Source organism: Micromys minutus, assembly GCF_963924665.1.
Source record: "Micromys minutus genome assembly, chromosome: 10".
NCBI classification, from domain to species: Eukaryota; Metazoa; Chordata; class Mammalia; order Rodentia; family Muridae; genus Micromys; species Micromys minutus.
In genome coordinates this window covers 65,168,572-65,194,308 of record NC_137979.1, presented here as the reverse complement: position 1 = coordinate 65,194,308, position 25,737 = coordinate 65,168,572, and the positions used below count along the sequence as shown (strand labels likewise).

Genomic DNA, 25,737 nt, shown 5'->3' with positions numbered 1-25,737 from the left:
AACAGGACCCTAAACACTCCAAGAGCCAAAGGAACAGATACCAACTAGAGCTTACGTGACACTGGCTGGGCAGTGTCTGGAACACATTCCAGTGGTCATCTTAAACAGCACTGATTTCTGTTCTAGGAATGCAGAAGATGGGTAGAAACCTGGGCTCACACAAAAGCCAGTGAGTGTCTACAGCTGCTCCCACGGTGTGTACTCAAACATGGAACAGTTGCTTGCTGGGGGCATTCTAGGGGTAAGCTAACATGTTGGCTGCATCCTGGAGCACTGGGAAGAGGAACAGCAGAATGAATCCCCCAAAGCCTTCTTGTCTCTGACTTTCCTCAAGAGACAAAACAAAAGGTACCAACCAGCTGGTGCCCAAAGCCTCTGAATTAAACAAAGAAAGGGGTGCTGTGCGTGCTGGAGGAAAACAGTGGCTACTCGGAACTGAATGGGTGGTTACTGAACACCAAAGGGTGCGAATTTTGATATGTACAATCCAAACCTTTTCTCTTAATTTAAAAAAAGAAGCCACCACCATTGTTTAAAAGCACCTACTGGGCTAGAGAGATGACTCAGCAGTTAAGAGCACTGACTGCTCTTCCAGAGGTCCTGAGTTCAATTCCTAAAAGCCACATGGTGACTCACAACCATCAGTAATGGGATCTGATGCCCTCTTCTGGTGTCTGAAGACAGCTACAGTGTACTCACATACATAAATAAAATCTTTTTTAAAAAAAGCACATACTTGCATAGGACCCTGGCTTTAGTTCCTAGCACCCACATGGCATCCTACAATCATCCATAACCCCAGTTATAGATGATTCAGCACCCTCAACATGATGCAGAAACGCACACATAAGTCTTAGAAAGAGCTTTGCCTATAATTCCAGATTTAGTAGGTGAAAGCAAAGGATCAGGAATACCAGGTCACTCTCAACTATATAGTGAGCCTGGGCTACGTGGTCTATGAGAAAGATGCTTTCTTAGAACAAAATTGGCTGAGGTTCAATGGCAGAGTCCTTACTTAACATGCACAAGACCCTGGGTCACCATCCCAACCTACACACACATACACACACACACAAACACTCACGCGCGCGCGCGCGCACACACACACACTTATTGATAAAATTAATAAATATATGCGGATAATTTTTAAAGCATTTAAGCTTATAACATTGTTATTTAATGTAACATATATTGGAGAGCACATCTGAGCTTCGGTGTCCCGAACCCTTTGGCAGACAGGAGAGCCCACAACTATATATTAGCAGCAGTAGAGCCACTCCGAAAGCTTCTTTGCAAGCAGTTAGGGAAGAATGGGGAGAGGCGGCACAAACACCACTGCGCGGGGTCTGCCAGGCACCAGAGACGCCCTGGGATGCGCGGGGGCCTCAGGGGGTGCCGGGGCCCGCAGGCTCCGCCTCCCTGAAGCCCCACCCCTCTGTCTGCCCCACTCCAGCTTGGCTTTCGGCAGCTCCTCCCACGCCGGGACTTACGAGACAGCCTAACGGCCCAATGAGCTACCCGAAGATCAGAGAAGGCGCCCGGAGAGCCAATCCCTGAGCGGCGCGCGCTGCAAAGGCGGGCCGGCGTGACGGACAGCGGAGGAGGCGCCAGGCTGGTTGCTAGCCGCCGCCGCTCGCCCCTGCGGACAGCGCTTTATTGTCACCCACGGCGGAGGCCGCGCCAGCCCCGTGGGGCCCCGGGTGGCTCTGCAGCCGTGCCCGCCAAGCAGAGCCCACGGGCCCTGCGCCCCAGGCTGGGTCCGCGCAGGTGAGGGGCGTCTCGCGGTGAGGGGTCGGGCCCTGCAGTGAGGACGGCCTGTGTCCAGTACCCCCAGCCCCGGAAGATCGCCGTGGGTCCCCTCGGGCGGCCCGGAACCCCTGCCTAAAACCTCAAGAGGCCTGGGGGAGCGGGTCGCCCGCGGAGGAGCACAGCAATGCGCTGCTCGAGGGTTCTGCCTCTCCCAGTCAGCCGGTTCCCGAGGGAGCAGGCTCCTGTCCCTCCGGCTCCTTTGAGAGGCAGGGTTTTGTCCAGGGTGAGGTTGGCCTCCCCAGCCTCTGGCTTGTAGGTTTCCATGGAGAGGCTATGTTTACCGCCCAGAACCTCACTGGGCTGCACGTGGTGCTGGGAAAGCTATGTCCACCAGACTTAGGAGCTTAGCAGCCAGCCAGAGTCCACCAAGGTATAGCCAGTGCCAAGAAGGGGAAGGTGTTAGGTTTCATCTACACAACCAGAAATGTGTAACAGAGGATGCTGGCCGCACTGATGGCTGAGCAGTGCCCCTCACCACACACCCCTGGATGCCAGTACCAAGGCAGCTTGACTTGGGACCGTGGTGAGTGTCTGCTCCTGGCTCCCTGACTCTGCAAGGGGATTGTAATCGTCATTTAACAGTTGTCCAAGTCCCTATTTCCTCCCCGGACACCTCAGTGCCTTCTGCACATCAGGACCTGAGACTTCATGGTCCATGTCCTCTCAAAGGAGTCCTAGTGAGCAAAGCGGTATGATAGAAGAAAAAATGATGGGTGGTGTGTGGAGTCGGGGTGGGGGGAGATTGAAGATGCAGGGCTGAGCTGGGCTTGGCTGCCTAGGTTTGAGGAACAGCAGGAAGGCAGGTTTAGTTAATGCTTTTAGAGTGCAGGTTCAGAGCCATTGTCCTGAGAAGCTGTTTCGCCTGTGGGTGTAATCTGAGCTGAGAGCAGGGTGGAAGTCTTGGGTGGTGTGAGCATGGGCCCAGGCCGGATAGCACCTTTATACCTGTGCAAAGCCCTTGAGGACCCAGTGGCTGGACCAGGGATGGTCCCCAAGGTGAGAGGGTGGATAGAGAGAGTCTGGGGCTGAGTCCAGGGGCCTTGGGCTTTCAGGGATGGGAAGAGCCAGAGCCAGTGGTATCCTGCAAGCGAGGTTTCAGGGTGCCACCGAAACAAGAGGACAGGTCCCCAGAGTTCATGGATGTTCTGTGGTTATACAGAGACTTAGGAATCCACGTCCTACTAGAGCAGCTTGAAGTTGTGGGATCTCCAAGGTCTAACCTTAAAGGCACATTTACCCCAGGATAGCCCAGGAAGATGCACTTTTTTTTTTTTAATGTAGATAATGACCTAGGGCTGGGATAAGTGGCAGAGCCAGGCTCACACCCACCACTGTCTGCTGCTAGCACCCTCTGGGATCTCTGGACTCCAGCTACTCATCGCTCACCATTCAGAGCCTAGTATAGGGTTTAGAACAGTCTCATGCACCTGACTGAGCTCCTCCATCCCTGGTGGTGGCTTTGGTGGCAGGCAGACCCAGAGCTAGTGGGGATTGTGAGTGCAGGGGCTGAGATTCCTCCATGGTATCTTGTCTCCTCCCCCACCTCCTTTCCCTCTTTTTGTTTGTTTGTTTCTTGAGGCAGGGTTTCTCTATGTGGCCCTGGCTGTCCTGGAACTCAACCAGGATGGCCTTGGAACTCACAGAGATCCTGCCTACCTCTGCCTCCCAAGTGCTGGGATTAAAGGTGAGCCACCACGTCTGTGAGAGGGGCCAGGTGGGCTGTGCATGCTGACCTGGGATGTGTGGCTGCCCACACCTCAGGACCTGTTCCTGTTGAATGCTTGGATACAGTTCAGGAAGAGCAAACGGCACAAATAGGCCTTGTGGTGTTGCACACCTTTAATGCCAGCACTCGGGAGGCAGAGCCAGGTAGATCTCTGAGAGTTTGAGGCCAGCCTGGTCTACAGAGTGAGTTCCATACAGGACAGCCAGGTCTGTACAGTGAAGCCCTGTTTTGAAAATACATGTTTATTTTAATGTATGTGCATCTATGTCTGTGCCCACAGAGGCCAAAAGACGGCTTCAGATCCCCTGGAGCTGGAATTACAGGCAGTTGTGAGCCACTGACTTGGGTACCAGGAATCGAGTTCTGTTCCTCTAGAAGAGCAACAAGCAATTCTTTACCACTGGGTTCTCTCCCTCAGCTTCATTCCCATCGCACGTAGCCCAGGATGGCCTTGAATTCACAATCTACCTGAGAATGGTCTCGAATTTCTGGTTCTCCCGCCTCCACCTCCCGAGTACCAGGGTTACACGCATATACTGCCATACCTGGCTTACGCCACGCTGAAGACTGGATGGAGCTACATCTCTAGCCCTGTGGCCTCTTATCATGTGTCCTATTTCTTTCTTAGGGCTAGCCTGGTCCACCATGAAGGGTTCACGAACCATCAGTGCCACTCCCGAAGGCAGTCCGGAAGCTGTGGACTTGAGTCTGATTGGCCTCCCACCACCCGTGTCCCAGAGACCCGGCAGTGCCTCAGCCGCAAAGTCTATTTTCCGCTCCATGTCTGTGGCCACAGGCAGTGAGCCAAGAAAAAAGGCACTGGTGAGTGCGGGGGCCAGGACCCTCTTGGGGTGACATCTAGTCTCTGGGTACAGTTCCTTGCAAGAACAAGTATCTCATATCCATGGTCATCTTGTGGACAGGGAGGAACAGGCCATGGAAGCCTAGTGAGCAGTGCTGTGGCAGATCCAGAGCCTCTGGCCTCGGGCTTACCCTTCCTGTTCCACTGTATTTCGGTTTTTTTGGTTCTTCAAATGGCCAGGCCAGCTTGAGAGTGACAAACTACTTGGCCTTGTAGAAGCTGGGTGGGCAGCAGATGGGCAGGGGCTTTGGGGAGAGCTGTCTGTCTTCCCTTCCCAGCCTGCCTCTGTGAGGACATGCATAGGTCAGGGGTGCCAGTCAGAAATTCATAGGGTGAGCATGAGGGGCCGAGCTGGGCTCTTGCAACCCAGAGCTGCCCTTTGCTAGGCAATCCTCTGGCCAGGCCAAGAGAGGAATCAGTGCTGTGGGTGCCGGGGCTGTGCCTGAGTCTGGCCTGAACCTCTAGAACAGGAAGGATCCTGGGTGAGACCTGCATGCCGCCCCTCCTCTGCTGCTGTACTTGAGAAGCAGGTCCTTGTGAAAAACCCCCAGAGAGGGGAGACTGTCACTCACGGGATGACACAAACCCCCAAGAACTCACGAGAGACTGTCCTTGCTGCAATTACATGAGGTTTATTAACAAAAACCAGTGCACTGGGGCTGAGACTCATATCCCACGCAGGGGTAGAGTAGTTCTCAACCTCGAGTAGCTGGGAGAAGGGGTATTTAAAGGAGAAAACCACAACCCAAAGGGTAGAGAAGGCGTCATTAGAAAATACTGAAAATACTAGTGAAGAATCACAAGGGAAACACCTGGTTTCTCAAGATTGTCTAATTTAAATTCTTTATGGTCAGCCAGTTCCTGGAACAAAACCACCCTAACCTTGATTCTTTATGGTCCTGGAATAGAAGAATAGAATTGCTGAACTGTTGCTGAACTGGCTAACCTACATTTTTGGCTCTACCTGCTAGGGGTCTTCTACTTTACCTGTTAGGGGGACCAGGGTTTACCCTGGTCTTTCACTTGCTGAGGGTGAAGGACTGGTTGATGGTCTAAGGTTTCTTTCTTGATAAAAGGCCCTCCTCTTCCTTCTCCTCTTCTTTCTCCTCCTTGTTTTCCTCTTTCTTCTCCTCTTCCTTCTCCTCCTATTCCTCTTCCTTTTCCTCCTTCTCCTCCTTCCTCCTGAAAAAGTGTGTCAGAAGGCATAGCCCTCCATTGACCAGACTGCATTCTGGGACAGAGTTAGCAGGACAGTAAAGGACATTTGGTCTGGACAAGTCGCTGCAGTGAAGCAGAGGCCTAGGATGTCAAGCCAGCCATCTGCCTCAGCTGAGGGGTAGGCAGCTGAGACTAGCATGACCCTGCTGACCTCTCTGGCCCCAGCCTCGCTCTTGAACTTCCGGGCCTAGTTCTATCTGGATCCCTCCACTGCCCCGAAGCCCTAAGCAAGAGGGGAGCCAGGGCCACATATGTGGACCAAAGACCTGTGGCTGCACAGTGCTGTATAGTTGACCCCTACTGCATACATGGGCTTCTTCTGTGGTTACCTGGACACAGCCACCTCTCCAGGCTGCCTGCTGAAAACAGTCCTATTGTGTGTCTTTCCTGGTGACAGCTCCTGTGCCTCAGTTCCGGGTGGGGAAAGCTGCCAAAGTCCTCTCTCGGGACGCTTCTCTGGGATCGATCCGGCTGTCTATTTTGTAGGATGACGCTACCCTACCATACTTAATGAAAGAGCAGCCCACAGGGCCAGGGCCTCCTCTGGACGGGCCTCATTTTACAGCTGGTCCTTGTCACTGTTTGACCTCATTGGCACTCTGAAGGTCATTTGCTCTGGGCAGGCTTTTAAATCCTAAGAGAGCTGGCTTGTCATTAGAGCAGATACCACATATGTGATAATGCGGGGTGGGAGCGGGGGACGAAGGGGAGCGGGGGTCCTGGGCTGGTGACATTCAGCCTTTGCATGGGTGGAGTTTAAGGCTCTTAGCCCATGCTCTAGTTTATCTGATGAATACTTGTTAACCTTCCGTGAGCTTTGTCTCTTTCCTCAGTGTGGAGAATATAAAGCTGCCATCAGGCAAATGGGGGAAAGGAAGGGTTACCCCTGAGCTGTCACTGATGCAGTGACGTGTTCAACAGTTCCACATTATAAAGAGAAGGTCAGATGTGCCACTGTTTAAAGTGCAGAGGGGCAAAGAAGGAAGAGGTGAGCCTTCTGCTAAGGCACACAGCTGCCGCTCCTGGTCTGTAGGTGGCCCACGCCCCACTCTGCTTGCTTCCTCTCCTGTTCCCTGCGAAGATGCAGCGTAGCCACCCTGAGAATACCAGGCCCACTGTTGATAACCACAGTAATGGGGTGAGCAGTTCCTAGGAGGGCCCTCCCCCACTGCAGGGGTGAAGGGCTCCCTACTTTGTGCAGTACACCTAGGCTCTCCAAGACTGGGTCCTGTCCCCATCCCCACTGATGACAAGGCCATCCTGTCCTGTGGCCACGCCCTTAACTGTCCATGTGCCACCAAGAGCCTCCCAGCTCGTTTCCTAGTGATTTCTCTAAGGCCTGGCCTGGCGCTGAGCATCCTGGCAATAGTCTGAGGCTTTCTCTGCTAAGTTGGCTCTTTTTTTCTCTGCTGCAGGAGGCCACTGGGCCTGGGGGCCCCCGAGCTATTAACAACCTTCGAAGATCTAACAGCACTACACAGGTCAACCAGTCATGTACCGGCTCCCCCAGGTAACCTATTGTGCTGGTCCCCTCAATCTCTTCAGGTGGTCACTACCCTTCTTCCTCCCCAGCCCTTCCTGCAGCTCTGTCCCTTGTGGGATCTGGTGGCCCTCACACTGTCTGCTCTTTCTGCCCCACTCTGTTCTCTTGAGCTAGGAGGGTTAGGGACAGCCAAGAGCATTCATTCTGTCCTGCTACGTTTATGCTGGACATCAGACCCAGGGCCCTCTGGGTAGGTCCCACCTGTTCCTCCAGCTTGCCTTCCCTACCTGCTCAGGGTACTCAGCAAAGCAGGTAGTACCAGCAAGGTTGTCTGGGCCTTTATCTACACATCTTTTCTCTGGAGCCTCTCCTGCTCTTTGGATATCGAAACACACTGTTAGTGGGAGATATCACTATTAGAACATTTCTGAATCTTCCCTGAGCTCCATACCTGTCCGCAACCAGCCGTCCTGGGGCCTCAGTGCTGAGGAGACCAGTGAAGAGCCAGCAGTGGCCAGTGCTACTGATCTGAGGGGAACCAATAAGGCCCATCTGCAAGAATTGTCCCCAAGCAGCAGGTTTGAGACTCAGTCATGGACTCATAGGTTTTGAGCCAACGGAGGCGGCCCCTCCCCGGGGAAAATAGGAGCTGCACTCCTGCCGCACTCAGACAGATGCTCAGGATCTGGGATGTAGCAGCTGAGTGTGCCATACTCTCAGGATATCCACTCTGAAAAATGCAGGATGTACTGGGGTGTGGGGTGTGTACATGCGATGGTACTAAATGAGGTGTATGGGGGATACACATGCATATGTCTCTGTACCATGTGGATTTGTGGAGATTATGGAGTGTTCATGGTTTGTGGTGTTTATATGATATGATGCTATGTGTTACGGGTGTGTGGTGTATGTAGAGGGCTTGGTGCATATAGTGTGTGTGTGACTACTGTGTGTGTGTGTGTGTATGTGGTGATGCATGTGTGTGTTACATGTGTGTGTGTGTGTGTGTGTGTGTGTATGTGTGTGTATGAGACTGTGTGTGTCTGTGTGTCTGGTGCATGTGTGTGGTACATGTGTGTGTGTGTCTGGTGGTGCATGTGTGTGTGGTGTGTGTATGTGTGTCTGTGGTGGTGCATGTGTATAGTGCATGTGTGTGTATGTGTGTCTGGTGCATGTATGTGTGTGTGTGTGACTGTGGGTCTGTATATGTGTGACTGTGTGTCTGTATGTGTCTATGTGGTGTGTGCAATGTGTGTATGTCCATATGTGTGTGTGTAGTGTAGTTATGCTCATTAATGACATCCAGGAAACAGTTCGCAGACGTCCCTGCACTTCTCTGGCTGTTGGCGAGCAGGCCTAGTTCTGTTAGCAGTTGAATATCTTAGTTCTTTCCTGTTGGCTCTGATAAATCCCTGACAAAAGCCATCTAGGGAAGAGCCTGGCCATCTGAATCACAGTGCAGTCTGTCACTGCAGCCAAGCAACTGGCCACCTCTGCAGCTGAAGGAGGGCAATGGCTGCGTCATTCTCGGCCTCCTTTCCCCATGTGTACAGTCCAGGGTCCAGTCAAGGAAGGAGTGGGCCATGTCTTCACACCTCAGATTAACAGATCGAAAAGTCAGGCTTACAGGCCAGTTCCTAGGTAATCGTAGATTTTGTTAAACTGACAAAACCCAGCACAACTCCACCCCTTAGTAGCCTGATGCCCAAATACATCACTGTGAAGTCACAACCTCCACTCCTTATCCTCATAGGCTCCTGGCCATGTTATAATAGAAGATGCTTATATTATATAAGGTCCAGCTTAAAAGCCTCTGTAGTGTGTAACAGTTACCTTCTGTTTTTAAAAAAAGTGTGTATGTGTGTGTGTGTGTGTGTGTGTGTGTGTGTGTGTGTTTATTTAACACCCCATAGCCCAGAATAAGATTCATATTTCTAAAATGGCAGAATAGGGCACAGCAAAGAACAGGGCAAGTCTTTGAACCAAATCTGGTATTGGGGGCACATAATGTATTCAGTCGGGTTCCAAAAGGCTTGGTTAAGATTACCTCAAATACATTCTGGGATCCAGACTACAACCCAGGCTCACCCTTGACAGCTTCCTGCATAGCTTGCTCAAGTGTCCCCATGCAGCCTCACTACACACAACCTTCCTGACCCTGTTAGAACCCTTGCAGTCTGCGTGCTATAGTATCACCAGCACCATGTGGACAGCACCACATCCCGCCAGCCCAAGATGTATCTGGACATCTCCCGGGCGTAGGTATAGTGCTGTGCAAGCCAGGGCAGGACCTCGGCAGCAATGGAGAACAATGTTTCCCTTGCTGCTTGCTTCAGAGCATCCCTGGGGCTTCGGAGGCCTTTTGTGAGCTGGCTGGAGTCCTCTCAACCCCTACGAGAGGAGTCAAGGAACTTTTCCTATTGTCTGGGTGCAAAGGATGTGTGTCCTTTTCCAACTGCGGCTGCTTTGTGTGCCCTTCTCCCCAGGCTGCAGTCCCCTTCTACCGACTGCAAGCTTTCAAATCCTGCTCCTGGTTTATTTCCTTTCCTGTTTCTATGTGAATCTAAGAGTCTCAGTTTAGATGCCTTGCTGTCATGATCTTTCTCCTGCCAGATAAACTGGTCTATTGCTTTTGAATTCAGGCTCACCTAAATTTCAGGACTCTTGCAAAATGTAGCCAGATTTGTTGTTACAGTGTAACAACCTAAGGCCTTTGTTTCCATTTGCAGCTCCACCCCCACCTCAGCTGTCTTTACTGTTGGTGTTTTTTGGTTTTGGGTTTTGGTTTGTTTGTTAGTTTGTTTTTGGCTCAGCAGACAGCATTAGGATTTCCCTTGCCTTCAGTCCCCATATTCTAAGTCCCTGCCACAGATCCTTTCCCAAGGCTGATGTGACTACATTTATCACAGCAACAACTCTTTCTGTACTGTTTACATTTTGTATGATTGTCACTAGACAGTGGGAGCTTGTGGTGGCAACTTCTTACATTGTGGCCAACAGGAAGAGAGGAGGAGCATGCTGAACTGGAAGTGTAACCTGGAAAGGCTCACCCCTCTCACATACTTCTATCACCCAGACCCCACTTCCTAAAGGCTCCACAAGCTGGGGACTGAATGCTTAAGGGACATTTCAGATTCAACCATTGTTGGGATTCTGTAAACCCCACCCCACAGTTACCTGGCAACAGCCAGGTATGCTCCGCCCCAGTTACCTGGCACTATAAAAGGGGCTACTTGCCCCTTGTTCCCCTCTGTCTTTCCTCTCCTCTCCCCGATTCCCTTCCCTCCTTCCCTCCCTCTCCACGTACCCATGTACTCATGGCCGGCCTCTACTTCTCTCCTCTCTCTCTCTCTCTCTCTCTCTCTCTCTCTCTCTCTCTCTCTTTCTCTCTCTCTCTCTCTCCCTCTACAACCCTCTTAACTCCCCCATGACCTGAATAAACTCTATTCTGTACTATACTGTCATGTGGCTGGTCCCTCAGGGGGAAGGGATTCCCAACATGGGCTCCCCAGAGGCATCTCCCTTGGCCCCAGGCCTCACTGCACCTCCATGGGCCTTATCCCCCCCCCCTTCATCTCTTTCCTAACAATCGTGCCACTCTGTCTTCATGCGGTGCTTAGGCCCTGTGGAGAGCCTCCTGTCTTCTGCACCCGTGTCTTACTGAGCTGGCCCCAAGCTGGCCCCTGTCTCTGTGGCTGTGCTTTGTGGATGACGATTGCCAGAGGAGAGCTCTTCACTGCTGTGGCCCCTCTGGCCCTTATTTCTTCATGACTGTTTCTTTTCATTTTTACAGATTTTTTGTTTGTTTGTTTTTGTTTTTGGTATGTAGCTGTCAGACCCACCACAAGAGGGCGTTGGATTCCATGACAGATGGTTGTGAGCCACCGTGTGGTTGCTGGGAATTGAACTCAGGACCTCTGGAAGAGCAGTCAGTGCTCTAACCACTGAGCCATCTCTCCAGACCTCTTTGTGACTTTTTCATCAGCTCTGCCAACTTCCACCAACCCCAGTGCCTGTGAAATCTTGTATATTTCTTGCACGATTATCTAGGGCCTTACAGCCCATGTTGTTGCATGCTGGGTGTCCCCCCGCCCCCTCCCGTTTCAGTGTTGATGCTGGCCCTGTGTGCTTTCTGGATTTTAGCACTGCAGTGTGTCAGTCTCTTCACCGTTTGTGAATCAGGACAAGTCCTTTACCTTTTACTCCCTGCCTTCCGTGTTTGGGCAGACTGAGCCCACCCCTTCCACATGAAAGGGGATTTTTCAGTACTTTTTTTTGTGGCCTGGAGATGCCAACAGTGTGCCTTGGCCTTTGCCAGGGGGGTGATGGGTGAAGCCTGTAACAGTGTGGAGTCTGTCGGTGTGGCTGTCTTGGCCGGGGTATGTCTGGGAACTGACGGCCCATCATCCTCCCTTTGCCTTAGAGAGTATGGAAATGGCCGTCCAGGAATGCCAACTTTTCTGAGTTTGTTTGTCCACTTTGTTGGCCTACAGTTCCTGTACTGTACAGCTCACGTCTCAGGAACACCTCAGAGATACACTTGTTTGTTGGTGATGGAGATGGAACCCAGGGCCAAGCCGAGGCAAGCGCTCTGTTGCTGAACCGGGTCTTGGCCCATCATGGTCCCGTCTGGAGATTCCTTACTCCATGACTGCTGAGGTTCTCTTGTGTCCCCCCGCTTCCACCAGCCACCAGTCTGCATCTGTCCCTGTGGGTCGGCCTGCTCTGGACATTTTCTATACTGGAATGGGATACTGTGTGGCCTCTTGTACGTGGGCCTTCCACTGAGTGTGTGAGGCCGGGCTCCATCGCCCTGAGTTGACAGTGTGTGAGGCCGGGCTCCATCGCCCTGAGTTCACAGTGTGTGAGGCCGGGCTCCATTACCTGGAGTTGACAGTGTGTGAGGCCGGGCTCCATTTCCCTGAGTTGACAGTGTGTGAGGCTGGGCTCCATTACCTGGAGTTGACAGTGTGTGAGGCCGGGCTCCATTTCCCTGAGTTGACAGTGTGTGAGGCCAGGCTCCATTTCCCTGAGTTGACAGTGTGTGAGGCCGGGCTCCATCGCCCTGAGCACAGGCTGTATGCCTGCTGCCAGAGCTTCCTGCCTCACACGGGGCATTACTCAGACCGTCTCACTCCAGCAGGCTCTCTGTGTATGCAGGGAGGAAGGTGATGGCAGTAGCCACATGTCTTATGTAGGCCTTTGAGCCTCTTGCTCAGTATAGCTGCTCAGACTTCCCAGCCTTCCAGACCTTGTTCCACTGAGGCATCTCTGCCAGTTAGGAATATATGTCAGGGTTAAGAAACATTTTTTTTTAGGGCTGAAGATGGTTCAGCTCTTCCAGGTGTCCTAAGTTCAATTCCCAGCAACTACATGGTGGCTCACAACCATCTGTAATGGGGTCTGATGCCCTCTTCTGGTGTGTCTGAAGATGGCTACAGTGTACTCACATATATAAAATAAATCTTTAAAAACAATAAATAAATAAATTAAACAATAAAATAAAGATAAATCTTTTAAAAAAGAAAAAAACATTTTAATGTATATGTTTGTTTACATGCGTATATGCTTACCTATGTGTACCTGCTGCACTCAGAGGCCAGAAGAAGGTATCAGATCCTCTGAAAATGGAGTTAGAGAGGGTTGTGAGCCTCTGTGTAGGTGCAGGAAACCAAACTGGACCCTTTGCCAGAATAGCAAGTGCTTTTAGCCTGAGCCCACTCTCCAGACTCCTGTCCTGAAGCCCTCTTGCCTTCTGTCTTCCTGGCATCCCTAACACTTGACTTGGTGTGCTTACCTCTCTCTGACACAGGCCCGCAGAGCCCACTGACTTCCTGATGTTCTTTGAGGGTGGTACCAGTGGGAGAAGAAGGGTGGCCAGTCTTAGCAAGGCGTCCAGCGAGAAGGAAGCCACATGGAACGTCCTGGTAAGGGTAGGCATGAGGCATCCATGAGTTCCTTCTACGTCCTTCCTGCTTCTGCAGAGAGAGAGGCAGCTATTGCAGGGAGGGTGGGTCCCAGGCTTGCTGAGCTTTGGTCCTGACACTTGTCCCTTGGCGCATAGAATCTGCTGCCTCGTGTCACGTAAGGTTTTAGGTTGAGAAGTGTCCGTGTGATCCACAGGATGACCAGCCCAGGGACTTCGCTCTCCCAGCCACTGTTCAGAGTCCCAGCACCCTTGGTTCTGCCTTGGGCCCTCGGAGGAAGGAGTGTTCCCTGGCACCCAGCTTCACTGCTAACAACAGGTATCATCCTACCACACGTGCACCATGCACACGCTCAGGCATGCACACACCTGGTCCACAAACACTGTCCTTTTGTCTTTATGTGGCTGGATTGAGCTACTTTGTACTGAGTGGGGAAGTCAGTGATCAGAGCAATGGCTTCCCCTCAGCCAGAGGAGGGGTCTGTAAGGTATAGGTTGCACATCCTGGCCGGCTTCTCTCCCTCGGAGGGCCTTCTTTCTAGAGGTCTGAGTCACCCAGCTGTGTTTCTCAGAAACTTCAGGTCTGGGAGGTGCCTCAGGGCCAGCTCTGTCTGACTTGGAAGGTTCATTGGGAGGCGTCACCTTTGGGGTGAGCCTGTGTCAGATCCACGCCTGTCACTCTTGGGGTCAGGCTCACCAGGGACACGACAGACCAAGCTCATCAAAGAACAGTGACCAACATGGCAGGTGCTGGTGCTGTGGCCTCACCCATAGGCCAGGAGAAGCCACTGGAGAGAGTGTATTCTGGGCCACTTCCAAAGCAAGTGTGTGTCTCTTGACTTTGGAAGTTAAGGGACACCATCCACTTTGGTGCAGGCCCTGGGGTCCCAGAGGTGCTTAGTCATTGACATAGTACGCACTGAGAGTTTTTACAGCAGCATGCTCCACAAACCAAACCTGACTGTCTCCTCCGGCCCTACTCCTCCCTGGTCTCTCTGACAGGAGCAACAAAGGAGCAGTAGGCAACTGTGTCACCACCATGGTGCACAACCACTATGCCTCCTCGAAGAAGGTGTCGCCCCCCAAGAGCTCCAACCAGACAGCCCCCTCCCTCAAGTAAGGCCTGCCTGCATGCACACTGGAAGCATGTGGCTTGGGGGAGGGTCCCAGGTGGGCTGTGGAGTGTGTGTGTGTGTGTGTGTGTGTGGAGAGAGAGAGAGAGAGAGAGAGAGAGAGAGAGAGAGAGAGAGAGGAGAGGGGGGAGGGAGAGAGAGAGAGAGAAAGAGAGAGAGGGAGGGAGGGAGAGAGAATGAAGATGCAGGCCTGTGACAGGGCTCTAGGCTTTCAGTGGTGTTGCCAGTCCCACCCGGGCTAAGGCAGCCTCCCAGGGAGAACAAACAGCTAACTGGAGAAGCTCTGGTCTCTGCCCATGGATGAGCCCTGGAAGGAAGTTCCTGTGGAAATAGAGAACCACATACCACAGTTGGGGTAACTGAAGCTCTGTACCCCAACAGAGCTTCACTTAGAATCAGTGATTCTTGGAGCCAATGGGATTTTGGGGTACAGGTAGTTGTGGGGCTAGCAAGGTGAAGCTGAAAGGTCAACCTTGTACCATGGATTGTGGGCCTCCTCCAGGCTTGGAACTGTGGGATGGATCAGGGACCCTGCCTGGAGCTGTGGCTACAGCTAGGCTTCTCTTTGTCCCATCAGCAATATTGTGAAGGCAGCAGCTCGTGAGGGTGGTGAGGGCAGCGACTTCGGGAAGCCTCGGAAGAACTTCTCCAGTCAGTCCACTCAGGGCACCACAGGCCTGCTGAGGCGGAAAGAGGTGACTGAGGAGGAAGCCGAGAGGTGACTTTTCTCTGGGAGTTGTGGGGAAGGGGCTTGGGAACTATGACTCCAGTGATAAGAGTTCACCTAATAGCTGGTTTTTAGGCAAGGTGAATGGGAAGGCCATACTTGCTGAGACTCCATGTGTATAAAATGCAAAGGCAAGATAGTGATATGGGGGGAGGGGGCTGTAGTTGCTCGGGACGTGACAGGAACCAGGATACCGCAGGGATTGTTCTCTGAGGGTGATGGGAATGTTCTAGAATTGGATTGTGCTGATGGCTGCACAACCCTGTAAATTTGCCTCAGAAAGCATTGAATTGTATGCCACAAATGGGAGGGTTTTATAGTATGGTAATTATACCTCAGTGAAACTGGTGATTAAAAACACATTTAGCCGAAAGAAGATAAAAGACTGAGAACAAACACCTGTCTGTGGGGCTTCAGCGGTGGGCACAGGCGGGGCCTTCTCTGTAGCTACCATGAGGCTGTCCTTGTCAGTACCCTTTGGGGTTACAGTGGTGGGCACAGGCAGCGGGGGTCCTTCTGTGGCTACCGCATGGCTCCTTGCCATGACCCGTTAGCAGGTGAATAGCTGCACTGGGGGCTCCCGGGTGGTCTCAGAACTTCCATCCAGACCACCCAGCCGGCCTGTGACTTGGGGCTGAGTATGGGGAGGGGTCCTGTAAGTAGACAGTGGGAGGAAGGGTGCTGGGAGGTGAGGCCAGGAACCATCAGCTCCCCAGAGCCCCATCATGGTGCTTCTGTGGATGGGCCTCATTGTGGAGCCAGGACGCTGTGGCAGGCAACTGGAGGTTCCCATGGCAACGATCCGTGCCTCAGCCCTCGTTAGGGTTTGATCGGTTTTATTGAGTTACTTGTTTTCTTGCAGTACTGAGATGGGACCCAGAGGCTTATACTCAGCAAGAGCTGTACCCCTAGCTCTCTCCCCAGCCCAGTGGGTTTAGTTTAAAGTACACTTGACAGATGTGTGTGGTTGCACAGCTGACATTTCCAGCTCTTGGGTAGCAGAGGCGGGATAACCAACAATTGAAGGTCATCCTCGGGTACATGGTGAACTTGAGGGTCATCCTCGGGTACATGGTGAACTTGAGGGTCATCCTCGGGTACATGGTGAACTTGAGGCCAGAGTGGAACGTGTGACTCTGGCTTCAAAATGAATAATGACCAGGTGTGGTGTTGCACACCTTTAGTGCAGCACTCTGGAAGCAGAGGAGGAGGATCTCTGAGTTCAAGGCCAGCCTGCACTGCATATCGAGCTCTAGGACAACCGGAGCTACATAGAGACCCTTTCTTCAAAACAAACAACCCTCAAATAAGTAACACTAAAAATAATTAGGCTATTTCAGCTTATCCCAACTCCCCCAGCCTATCCACTGTGTGGTCTTTTTTTTTTTTAAATAAGATTCACTTATTTTTTATGTATACAGTATTCTGCCTTCATCTATGCCTGTGTGCCAGAACAGGGCACCAGATCCCATCACAGATGGTTGTGAGCCACCATGTGGTTGCTGGGAATTGAACCCAGGACCTCAGAAGAGCAGTCAGTGTTCCTAACCTCTGAGCCGTCCCTCCAGCCCCATGGTCTCCTCTTTTGCCCTGACCTTAGCAACCACCGACCTGTGTGTCTTGTGTGCTTTGGTGTTCTTGCCTCCTTGCAGGCTGCGGGGTGCTGGAGCTTGCTCCCAAGCAGCATCCGGTTGCCTGGACACACCCTCTAAGGCAGCTCATCCCCTGGGGTTGTTTCCCAGGAAGGTGGGTTTAGGTTTTCAAGAAGGTCTGGCCTTCCCCATCAGCCTTCTCTTTCCATCCGGCTGGTTGACTAACAGCTTCTTGTTCTAGGGGTACAGGGATGTGGGGACCCTTCCTGGTCCTGACTCAAGTTCTCTGGTTAGGTTCATCCATCAGGTGAACCAGGCTGCAGTCACCATCCAACGCTGGTACCGCTGCCAGGTACAGAGGCACCGAGCAGGAGCAGCAAGCCTCGAGCACCTGCTGGCGTCCAAGCGAGAGGTCAGTGTGACTGTGGGCCGGGCGTAGATTCCTCAGGGTCTCGCCGCCTGCGGTGCACACAGCAAGTGCATTAAGTTCAGTTCTTAAAGCAAATCAAATGGATGTCAGACCTAGAATTACCCAGACGTGTGTAACCTACTTTGTGGCACCTACTTTTCCTTGATGCTGCTGTTGGATTAATGTGCCAGGGACCAGCCAGTGCCAGGATTTGACACCCTGAGCAAACCCCTGGCTGAGTGCTGTGGAGCTCTGTCTCCCTGATGTTCCTGCATCTTTGTGTGGGTCTGGCCCTCTGTTGAGCCAAGGTGACAGGTTCATATCCTCAGGAATTTCCCCTTCCATGCTTGTGGACACTTGGGGTCCTGTGGAGACCTCCCAGGCCTCCGTCCACCTTCCAGTTCTGTAAAATTTGTGGCTTTGGTTTCCCTGGCAGGGGCAGAGGCAACGGCTGGGAAGTGGGAACCTTCTAGACCTGCACCGGCAGGAGGAGGCAGCGAGGAAGAAGGCCCGGGAGGAGAAGGCTCGCCAGGCCAGACAGGCAGCCATTCAGGTACCGGGTACCCCAGGTGTCACCCACAGTCCACACACCAGAGAGCACTACTCAGCCCCTAGTCCAGTCTGTGTGACACTAATGCTTGGGGACACCGAGCCTCAGGGAGCTGGGCTGCCAGATGGTAAGGGGACATCTGCTTTAGGGGGGCTGTTCAGAGATACTCCTCTGTTAGGAACTGCAGCAGAAAAGAGCCCAGAAAGCAAGTGAAGCAGTGCACAGGCTGCCTAAGGACAGACCAGAGACCAGGGCACTGGAGCAGCCTCGACCCTCACAGGAGCCGTCCTTAATGCCAGGCAGCGTCACACACCCCAAGGCCAACAACACTGGTGAGTGGGTCTCTGTCCACCTGACCCTACGGCGAGAGGAAGCTGTGGGCTCTGCCAGACTTCAGTCCTCATGTGGCCAGGCTTGATGACTTTTACCTGCAGAACTGGGACCTCAGCCCAGGTCTGCTCCCCACTTCTGCTGCCTGGGTCACTTGTGGTGCAGGACTTGAGGGTGCAAGCTTCAACAAATTACCTCAGCAGTGGGACCTGCACAACCGAGGCCCAGCACTCTAGGTCTGCACTTGCTCCCACACAGCTTCACACCCTGGAAGACCAGTGCCCCTTAATGTCCCTTTGGGCTTACACCTGGCTTTTTCCTGGCTCACCTTAGAGGACTGACAGTGCATTGTTTTACAGGTGCCAGCATCTACCCTTCAGGCCCCGCAGACCCCTGCTCTCCTGCCTCTGAATCATTCCCAGAGCTACAACGGCAGTCTCCAGAGGATAAGCCACAGGTCTGAACATGTCTGTGCCTGGGTGGCCTAAGCCAATATGTCCCTGCCTTTTCCTTAGCTTTGGGGTCCTTTTATGTCCCAAAGGAGTGCAGTGGGCTGATGTGGTGTGAGATGGTGGCCTGCTGATCTTGCTGTGGGGAGGTTTCAGAGCCGCTCTGGAATCTTGCCAGTTCCCACTCACCAGGGGAGGGTTCCTGTGTCACTCTCCATGGAAAGGGGACAGCAAAGCCACAGGCTGCTTAGTGTGACACTGGGCGGGAGCCTTTTTCCTCTGAGGACAGCACCTTGAGTCATGTGCCAAGTGGTGGACACACTGGCCCACTGGGATGGGTACAGAGGCCCTGCCCAGCACCATGGGAACCTGGGGTAACTCTTAGCCTTAGTGACCACTGACCTTGCTGATCTCCTTCCTTGCCTGTGTATTACAGGACACCCATTCCCAGGGTGAAGTCAGAGAGGACTTGGCAGTGTTGGGCTCTACCAGGAACAAGGCCAGGGCCAGAGCAACCCTGGAGGATCTTCTGGACACACTGAAGCTCCTAGAGGAGGAGCCCGAGCCGCTGCTTCACCCCAAGGCCTATCATAAGGACAGATATGCCTGGGCCGATGAGGTAAGCAGGCGCTGAGCACTCACACCATCGCTTTAGGTCAGCAGGCTTCCATAGCGGGTCAGGGAAGGCATGGGCCACCATGTTTCTGTTTTAGTTGAGACCCTGACAAGGACCAGGTGTGGCCTATTGACTTCTGCTCTCCCTTCCTGTCTGGTCTCCTTGAGATTGGGACACAATGGCCCAGGAGGACACACACCTTTCTTGCTGTGGCAATAATCTCAAAGGTCTGAGCTGCTAGGAGGCCCTCCTAGCCACAGCCAGGCCTACTGCCTCTCCCTTCCCCCTGTCCCTGAGGTTCCCCAAGTTCTCAGTTTTCCCTAAGCCCCTGTGCTGGGCCACCTGCAGGAGGAAGATGCCAACTCCCTGACAGCTGACAACCTGGAGAAGTTTGGGAAACTCAGTGCAGCCCCTGGCCCCCCTGACGACGGTACCCTGCTCTCAGAGGCCAAGCTGCAGAGCATCATGAGCTTCCTGGACGAGATGGAGAAGTCGGGACAGGAGCGGCCGGCACCCTGGCGGGAGGTAGTGGCTCCCAGCGGGAGGTGGTCATTCACAAGGCCCCAGTGTAGCGACAGTCCCACTCCTGAGTTCTGCAGAAGGGAAAGCTGACAAGGCTGCCTTGTCCTACTGTGGCATCCTCTCTAGATAGGTCATCCTGTCCAGGTGGGTGATCTGCCATTCTTGTGGCTGTGGGCTGTGTACTGAAAGAACAGCAGGGACACTTCGTATTTTCACGGGGCAGTAAGGTCAGGAGAGGGTAGACAAGGCCTTGTGATCAGTGTTTGAGCACCAAAGCCTAGCCCGCCTGCACTTCTTAGTAGATACTCTCCATGGTAGACCTGTTGCCCACTGTCCCTTGACCAGATGTCCAGCGTAGCAGTCCCCTTGCTGCAGGGTGGTACAGGGGGCGTGTAGTGACTCTCCATAGAGGGTGGGCATCAGGTAGGCAGTAATTGCTGGGTGGCCTACCTGAGGAGTGTCATATCCTTAGAGCCTGGTGCTGGAGGCGGGCCCAAGGTCCCTGGAACTAGGGTCTGAGGGAAGTACATCCATGATGCGGCTGAAGCTGGAGCTGGAGGAGAAGAAACAGGCCTTGGTTCTGCTGCAGAGAGCTCTGGTGAGACCGTTAGCTGTCACCCCGGGGCTCTAGCTGGGATGGGGCCTACCAGCATCCTAGCCAAGAGGCCTGAGCCATGGCTATTCCACAGTTCTGCCTTTGCCTCCTCCCTCACGTGGCGCTTGGTGCCTAGTGCTTGGTGCCCGGCAGGGATTTATCTCCTGTCCATGCTCCCTGCAGGCGCAACAACGTGACCTCACCATTCGACGAGTTAAGGAGACAGAGAAGGAGCTGAGCCGGCAGCTTCAGCAGCAGAAGGAGCAATATGAGGCCACCATCCAACGGCACTTGTCCTTCATTGACCAGGTGACAGTGGGGTGGCAGTGCTGGCCCAGTGGAGGGACTGCAGGGCGGACAGCAGAGCCTCACCCTACCTCCATCACAGCTGATCGAAGACAAGAAAGTTCTGAGCGAGAAGTGTGAGGCGGTGGTGGCAGAGCTGAAGCATGGGGACCAGCGGTGTCGAGAGCGTGTGGCCCAGATGCAGGAGCAGCAGGAACTGGTGAGCCAGTGCCAGGCTCTGACAAGGTTCCCAGGGGCAACGGCAGCATGGTAGCCCTGGCTGTCCTAGAATTCACTGTATAGACCAGATGGCCTTGAATTCACAGAGATCCCCGCCTGGCCTGGCTTGTTTGTTTGTTATTGTTTTTGGGGGATTGGGAGTTTTTTTTTCTTCTTCTTCTTCTTGAACTGCATCCAAGTGTTCAACAGGGACGGGGCCAAGGTGTGGGCCTCCACATCTCAGGTAAGCTTGCACAGCCTACCTGGCCTTCTCATAGGACAGTGGCCATGAACCCAAGAGTCTAAGCCTGGCCTGCTCCAGTGGCATCCTGAGTGACAACCTGTTCAGCTCAGCTGCACCAGGCTCCTCCAGCCCCCACCTGACTGTCCTGCAGATGCTGATTAAAAGTCTCAGACACCTGGTTATGCTTCTCTCTGAAGCCAGACCCCATGTGAGGGTGGACTGACTGTTTAAAGAGACCCGGTGTCCACAGCCCCCAGCCAGAGTCCTCGGGTGGTCCTTGAACTTCAGCAGGAATGGAGTCATGGCCCCGGGCCATCCACAGCAGCCGGGGGAGCTCCTTCCCCATTAGGGGCCTTTCTCTCAGGCAGAAGTGGGATCCTTGGCTTCCCTTTGAAAAACAATTTCAGCATAAAGCACAGCTCTAGTTGTGAAGAGACTTGTGACCGATCTAAGCACAGGAGTTGATAGATGTGCTCAAGAGACTACAGGTGTGAGCCTGGGCTTCTCTGGGTGTGTGAGATACCGTGGCTTTCTAAGTTACATTGTTAGAGTGTGCAATGTGCAAGGTTTAAGGGTTCAAGAGTTTGTTCCTGTAATATCTGAAGCTATCACTTAAACTTGGGGATGAGAGAATTGCTAAGGCAAAGTTATAAGCCATTCCGGCCCTTAAGTGTGCCGACTAGTTTTACTGGCTTTTGTTGGTGGGATCTCTAGGAAAACATGCATTCTCACACGCGTAAGTCACTGTTGACATTTTGCCAATGGTGTCTGTCAGCCGGAAAGGCTAGCTCCTGAATGGAGGGCTTTTTCCTGTGTCTCCTTAATTCTCTGCCTTTCTCTGTGGCCTCGATTGCGGTGGGTGGTGGTATCCCTCTCAGATGAACGGGGTGGGACTCTGCCTCCACACTCATTCCTCCTGTGCTCTTCATGCAGGAGATCAAGAAACTCAAAGAACTCATGAGTGCCACCGAGAAAATCCGGCGGGAAAAGTGGATCAATGAGAAAACAAAGAAGATCAAGGAAATCACAGTCAGAGGTGGGGCCTCCTCACCCCGTACCCCGCTCCAGTGGCCATGAGCATAGGTGTTGCTAGGTGACGCCACAGTCATGGCCGCCTAGGGCAGGTAGACGCGAACCTCATTTTAGCTGCTGGCTCCCAGTTCACAGATGCCTGAGGGGGCTCCCCCTTTGGAGGCTAGTATAGGGACATCAAGGACCACCTAGGTTACACTGCAGAAACCAGAGAAAACTGTAGACAAGAAAGACGAACTCAGTATAAAGGAGGTTTTAAGGGGCACCTTCAGACTGGCCTATAGAGAGCCCTCTTCCTCTAGGATCCTGGGCATCATGCCAATGGGAGATCCAGTGGTCAGAGCACCAAGAAGCTGGGTAGCCTTTGTACCACAGGCTGGGAAAGCCACTGTGGTCTGATGGCATATCCAAAACACTCCTGGAGCTAGGCCTCTGGAGTGCAGTCTAATCTACTGCCTCTAGTCTGCCTCTAAGTGTATCACGCTTGCCATGGTTTGGGGCAGTGGCTGGGTGGGAGGGCACTAGCAGCCCTATCTCTAGAGCAACCCCTGTCTCCACAGGTCTAGAGCCTGAGATCCAGAAGCTGATTGCCAAGCACAAGCAAGAGGTTAGGAGGCTCAGGGGCCTACACGAGGCTGAGCTGCAGCAGCGTGAAGAGCAGGCTGCACAGCGCCACCTGCGCCAGACAGAAGAGCTGCGGGAGCACCTGGAGCGGGAGCGGGAGGCGCTGGGCCAGCAAGAGCGGGAGCGAGCCCAGCAGAGGTAGGAGGACGCTGAGGCCGTGCTCCTAGAGCCACCTGACTTCCCTGGAACAGCAGCAGCTGTGTGGTCATAGGAGATTGCTGTTACAACAACACTCAGATGTCCAGACTTGCTGAGCTGGACATGGTGATGTGTAGGTTGCTCTGCGTCGGAGGACAGCCTCACTCATTCTCTCCGCCCTAGAGTTCACCACTTATGACCAAGCTGTTATGTCAGAGCCTGGGACCGAGTGAGTCAGTATGCTAGGCACCGGTGACCAGTAGTCAGCCCTCCTTCACTGTCACGGCCTCCTAAGGCTGTCCTTTTATCTCTGCTGGCCCTTTGCTCCCCTAGTCTCAGAAAAGACGGGGTACAGGTCATGGCTCCCACCTGAGGGTGGGGCTAAGCGGAGAGAGGCCAGTATGAAGATACAGTAAACCACAAACACAGCTGAAGGAGGCTGCAGCCCACAGACAACAGAGGGTCCCAGTGAGCTGATGTGACCGCCCTGGGCAGCAGGGTGACCAGCATCAAGCACCGTGGACACCCACTGTGGTCCAAGCAGCCTCGATGTCCCGCAGGTTTGAGCAGCACCTGGAGCAGGAACAGCGGGCCTTGGAGCAGCAACGGCGGCGGCTCTACAATGAGGTGGCTGAGGAGAAGGAAAGACTGGGCCAGCAGGCAGCCAGGTGCCACCGAGGGCTGCCCTCCTCACAGTGCCCCGGCCTACCCAGCCCCTCTCATAATAACCTGTTGCCTTCATCTTGCTGACCTGCAGGCAGCGGGCAGAGCTGGAGGAACTGAGGCAGCAGCTAGAGGAGAGCAGCTCAGCCCTGACTCGAGCCCTGAGAGCCGAGTTTGAGAGGAGCCGAGAGGAGCAGGAACGCAGGCATCAAGTGAGTGGGCTTACCCCCTCGGAGTGCCGGCTGAGTCTGGCCTGCAGTGGAGGACCCAGTGATGTAGGGTCCTCAACAGGGTGGGCAGGGCCTTGGAGTGACCTCGGGCCCCTCACAGTCTACTCCCCTCAGATGGAGCTGAAGGCCCTGAAGGACCAGTTGGAAGCTGAGAGACAGGCGTGGGTAGCCAACTGTGCCAAGAAGGAGGTAGGCCTGGACAGACCTTGGCAGATCACCACACGCTGCTCACTGTCCACGTGTGGATCCTGGACGGTTAGAACAGGAACAGGAGGAAGTGGGGACCTGAGAGGACATGTCCTTCCTCTCCAGGAGTCACCCGGTCTGCATCCTTTAGAGTCAGCTGATACCCAGATCTGACGTTCTGAGGGCCCTGGCCTCTGTCTTTCCTTTTTTGCAAGCCCCACACAGGGCAGGTTTGTCATTTTGGCTTGGCCTGTCTAGCAGGCAGTAGTAGTTGATTGTCTTGGGCTACAGTTCTCCAAGAGAGAGGCACAGCCCGCTGCGGTGGTGGCCTCCTTGGCTTTACTGCCCAGGGCCATCTTATGCCCCTTGTACTCACAGGAGGTCCTGAAAACAAAGCATGGTCCTCTTCACCCTAGACTGTGTCTGTAAGCGGGAACAGTCCCCTGGAGCCCAGCAAGGCTAGTCCTGTCCTGCCGCTGTTTCCAGCTTCTCCTATCTGCCCTCCTGCTGGCCAAGTCTGAGACAGCCATGTGTTCCTTCAGGAAGCATGGCTGCTGACCAGGGAACGTGAGCTGAAGGAGGAGATCCGAAAAGGCCGAGACCAGGAGATTGAGTTGGTTATCCACCGGCTGGAGGCCGATATGACACTGGCCAAGGAGGAGAGCGAGAGAGCAGCCGAGAGCCGGTGAGCTGCCTCCTGCCTTTCCTCTGCATCGGGGAGAGCCCAGGGCAGAGGCAGTGTGAGCAGCAGCCTGTCTTCACTCTGCCTGCTAGAGTGAAGCGTGTGCGAGACAAGTATGAAACGGAGCTCTCAGAGCTGGAGCAGTCGGAGCGCAAGCTTCAGGAGCGGTGCACGGAGCTGAAAGGCCGCCTCGGAGAGGCCGAGGGGGAGAAGGAGCGGCTGCAGTCCCTAGTACACCAGAAGGAGAAGGAACTAGACGACCTTCGTGTGGTGGGTAGCCTGGGACTTTCTGCACGGGGAGGGGGCCTCCATCCTGCCTTCCTACTCACAGTCCGCCCGGCTTGTCAGGCAAACACACAGATGTGCAGTGAGCGGACCAGCCTGGCCCAGGTGGTCCGACAGGAGTTTGCTGACCAGCTGGCAGCCGCCCAGGAGGAGAACCAGAGGGTGAAAGCCGAGCTTGCAGAGCTGCGGGCCCGTCAGCAGATGGAGCTAGATGAGGTGCACCGGAGGTGGGTGGTCAGGACTGCAGGTAGGGTACAGGGGACCAGCCATGCATCCTCCTGTCTTCCCAGTGTGCAGGTGATGCCCATGGGTTGGCGTTTCCCCTGGGTGTCACCTAGCTCTGGAACATTCCTTGTGTCAGGGCTGGTAAAGACCCACATGCACTTCTCCAAGGAGGTGGGCAGGATTCTGGCTGGAATAGGTGTTGTTCAGCAGAGAGAGTGACAGGAACCACACAGAATCTCCTTAGTCCTTCCAAAGGCTACGGCAGCCTGCCTCTGTGCCTAACATAAGAGTAAAACACCTATCTTGGTCAGCACAGCACCCTGTCCCAACCCTGTTTCTTCCCAAAACCATCTCAGGATCTCGTTGTCATGGAGACAGTGGCCCAGGGCCAGCTGCTCAGGTCAAGGTGGAACAGGGCTGAGGCTAGATGGTAGGTTACCCTTCAGGCTGAGCTGGGACTGAGGTTGGGGCTGCGTAGAAGCCCACTGCCCATCCCTGCAGGGTGAAGACGGCTCTAGCAAGGAAGGAGGCAGCTGTGAACAGTCTCCGGAAGCAGTATGAGGTGAGTCCCTCTGGCGGTCTGTGGTTGTCTTGCCCAGGGTAAGGATCCAGGGCCTGACTAGAGTGTGTTGCAGGCTGCCATGAAGCGGGCGGACCACCTAGAGGAACTGCTGGAGCAACACAAAGGGCCATCTTTGAGTTCTAAGTAACATCTCCCTTGGGATGCCAAGCCAGAGGCAGACGTTCAGTCCTGCAGCTGGTGTCCAGGTCACGCTCCAAGACACAGGGCTAAGGGTAGGACAACAGTTGGTGTGTGAGAGGCACCATGGAGCTCAGTGCGCAGGACATTTCTGTCAGCATGCCTGCAGCCGTTCTATAGTAAAATGGTTAGGTGGCTTTTTTAACTGTTTCATGTCACATGCTTGTCTCTCTGTGTTGGGTGTGGGGACACTGAGGGGGCCCCACAGCATGGTCAG

The 25,737-nt window shown here is 53.8% G+C and overlaps 1 protein-coding gene across 2 annotated transcripts; it reads left to right on the top strand.

Annotated features, from left to right (window-relative positions):
• The first annotated feature begins 1,635 nt into the window (after nt 1–1,635).
• On the top strand, nt 1,636–25,663 carry CEP131 (centrosomal protein 131). 2 transcript variants are annotated; one of them, XM_080923783.1, is made up of 26 exons: nt 1,636–1,767; nt 4,164–4,357; nt 7,031–7,125; nt 12,911–13,025; nt 13,222–13,343; nt 14,027–14,140; nt 14,735–14,875; nt 16,771–16,888; nt 17,322–17,438; nt 17,614–17,767; nt 18,125–18,222; nt 18,651–18,833; nt 19,179–19,355; nt 19,825–19,950; nt 20,131–20,256; nt 20,336–20,452; nt 21,629–21,731; nt 22,288–22,489; nt 23,050–23,157; nt 23,247–23,364; nt 23,497–23,571; nt 24,111–24,253; nt 24,343–24,520; nt 24,599–24,762; nt 25,262–25,322; nt 25,408–25,663. In XM_080923783.1, exons 2-26 carry the CDS (start codon nt 4,181–4,183, stop codon nt 25,468–25,470), a joined length of 3,195 nt encoding a protein of 1,064 aa, XP_080779909.1. In that variant the 5' UTR covers nt 1,636–1,767; nt 4,164–4,180; the 3' UTR covers nt 25,471–25,663. The 2 variants fall into 2 exon arrangements, with proteins under 2 accessions (XP_080779909.1, XP_080779908.1); XM_080923782.1 differs by having other exon boundaries at nt 25,396–25,663.
• Nucleotides 25,664–25,737: the final 74 nt, after the last annotated feature.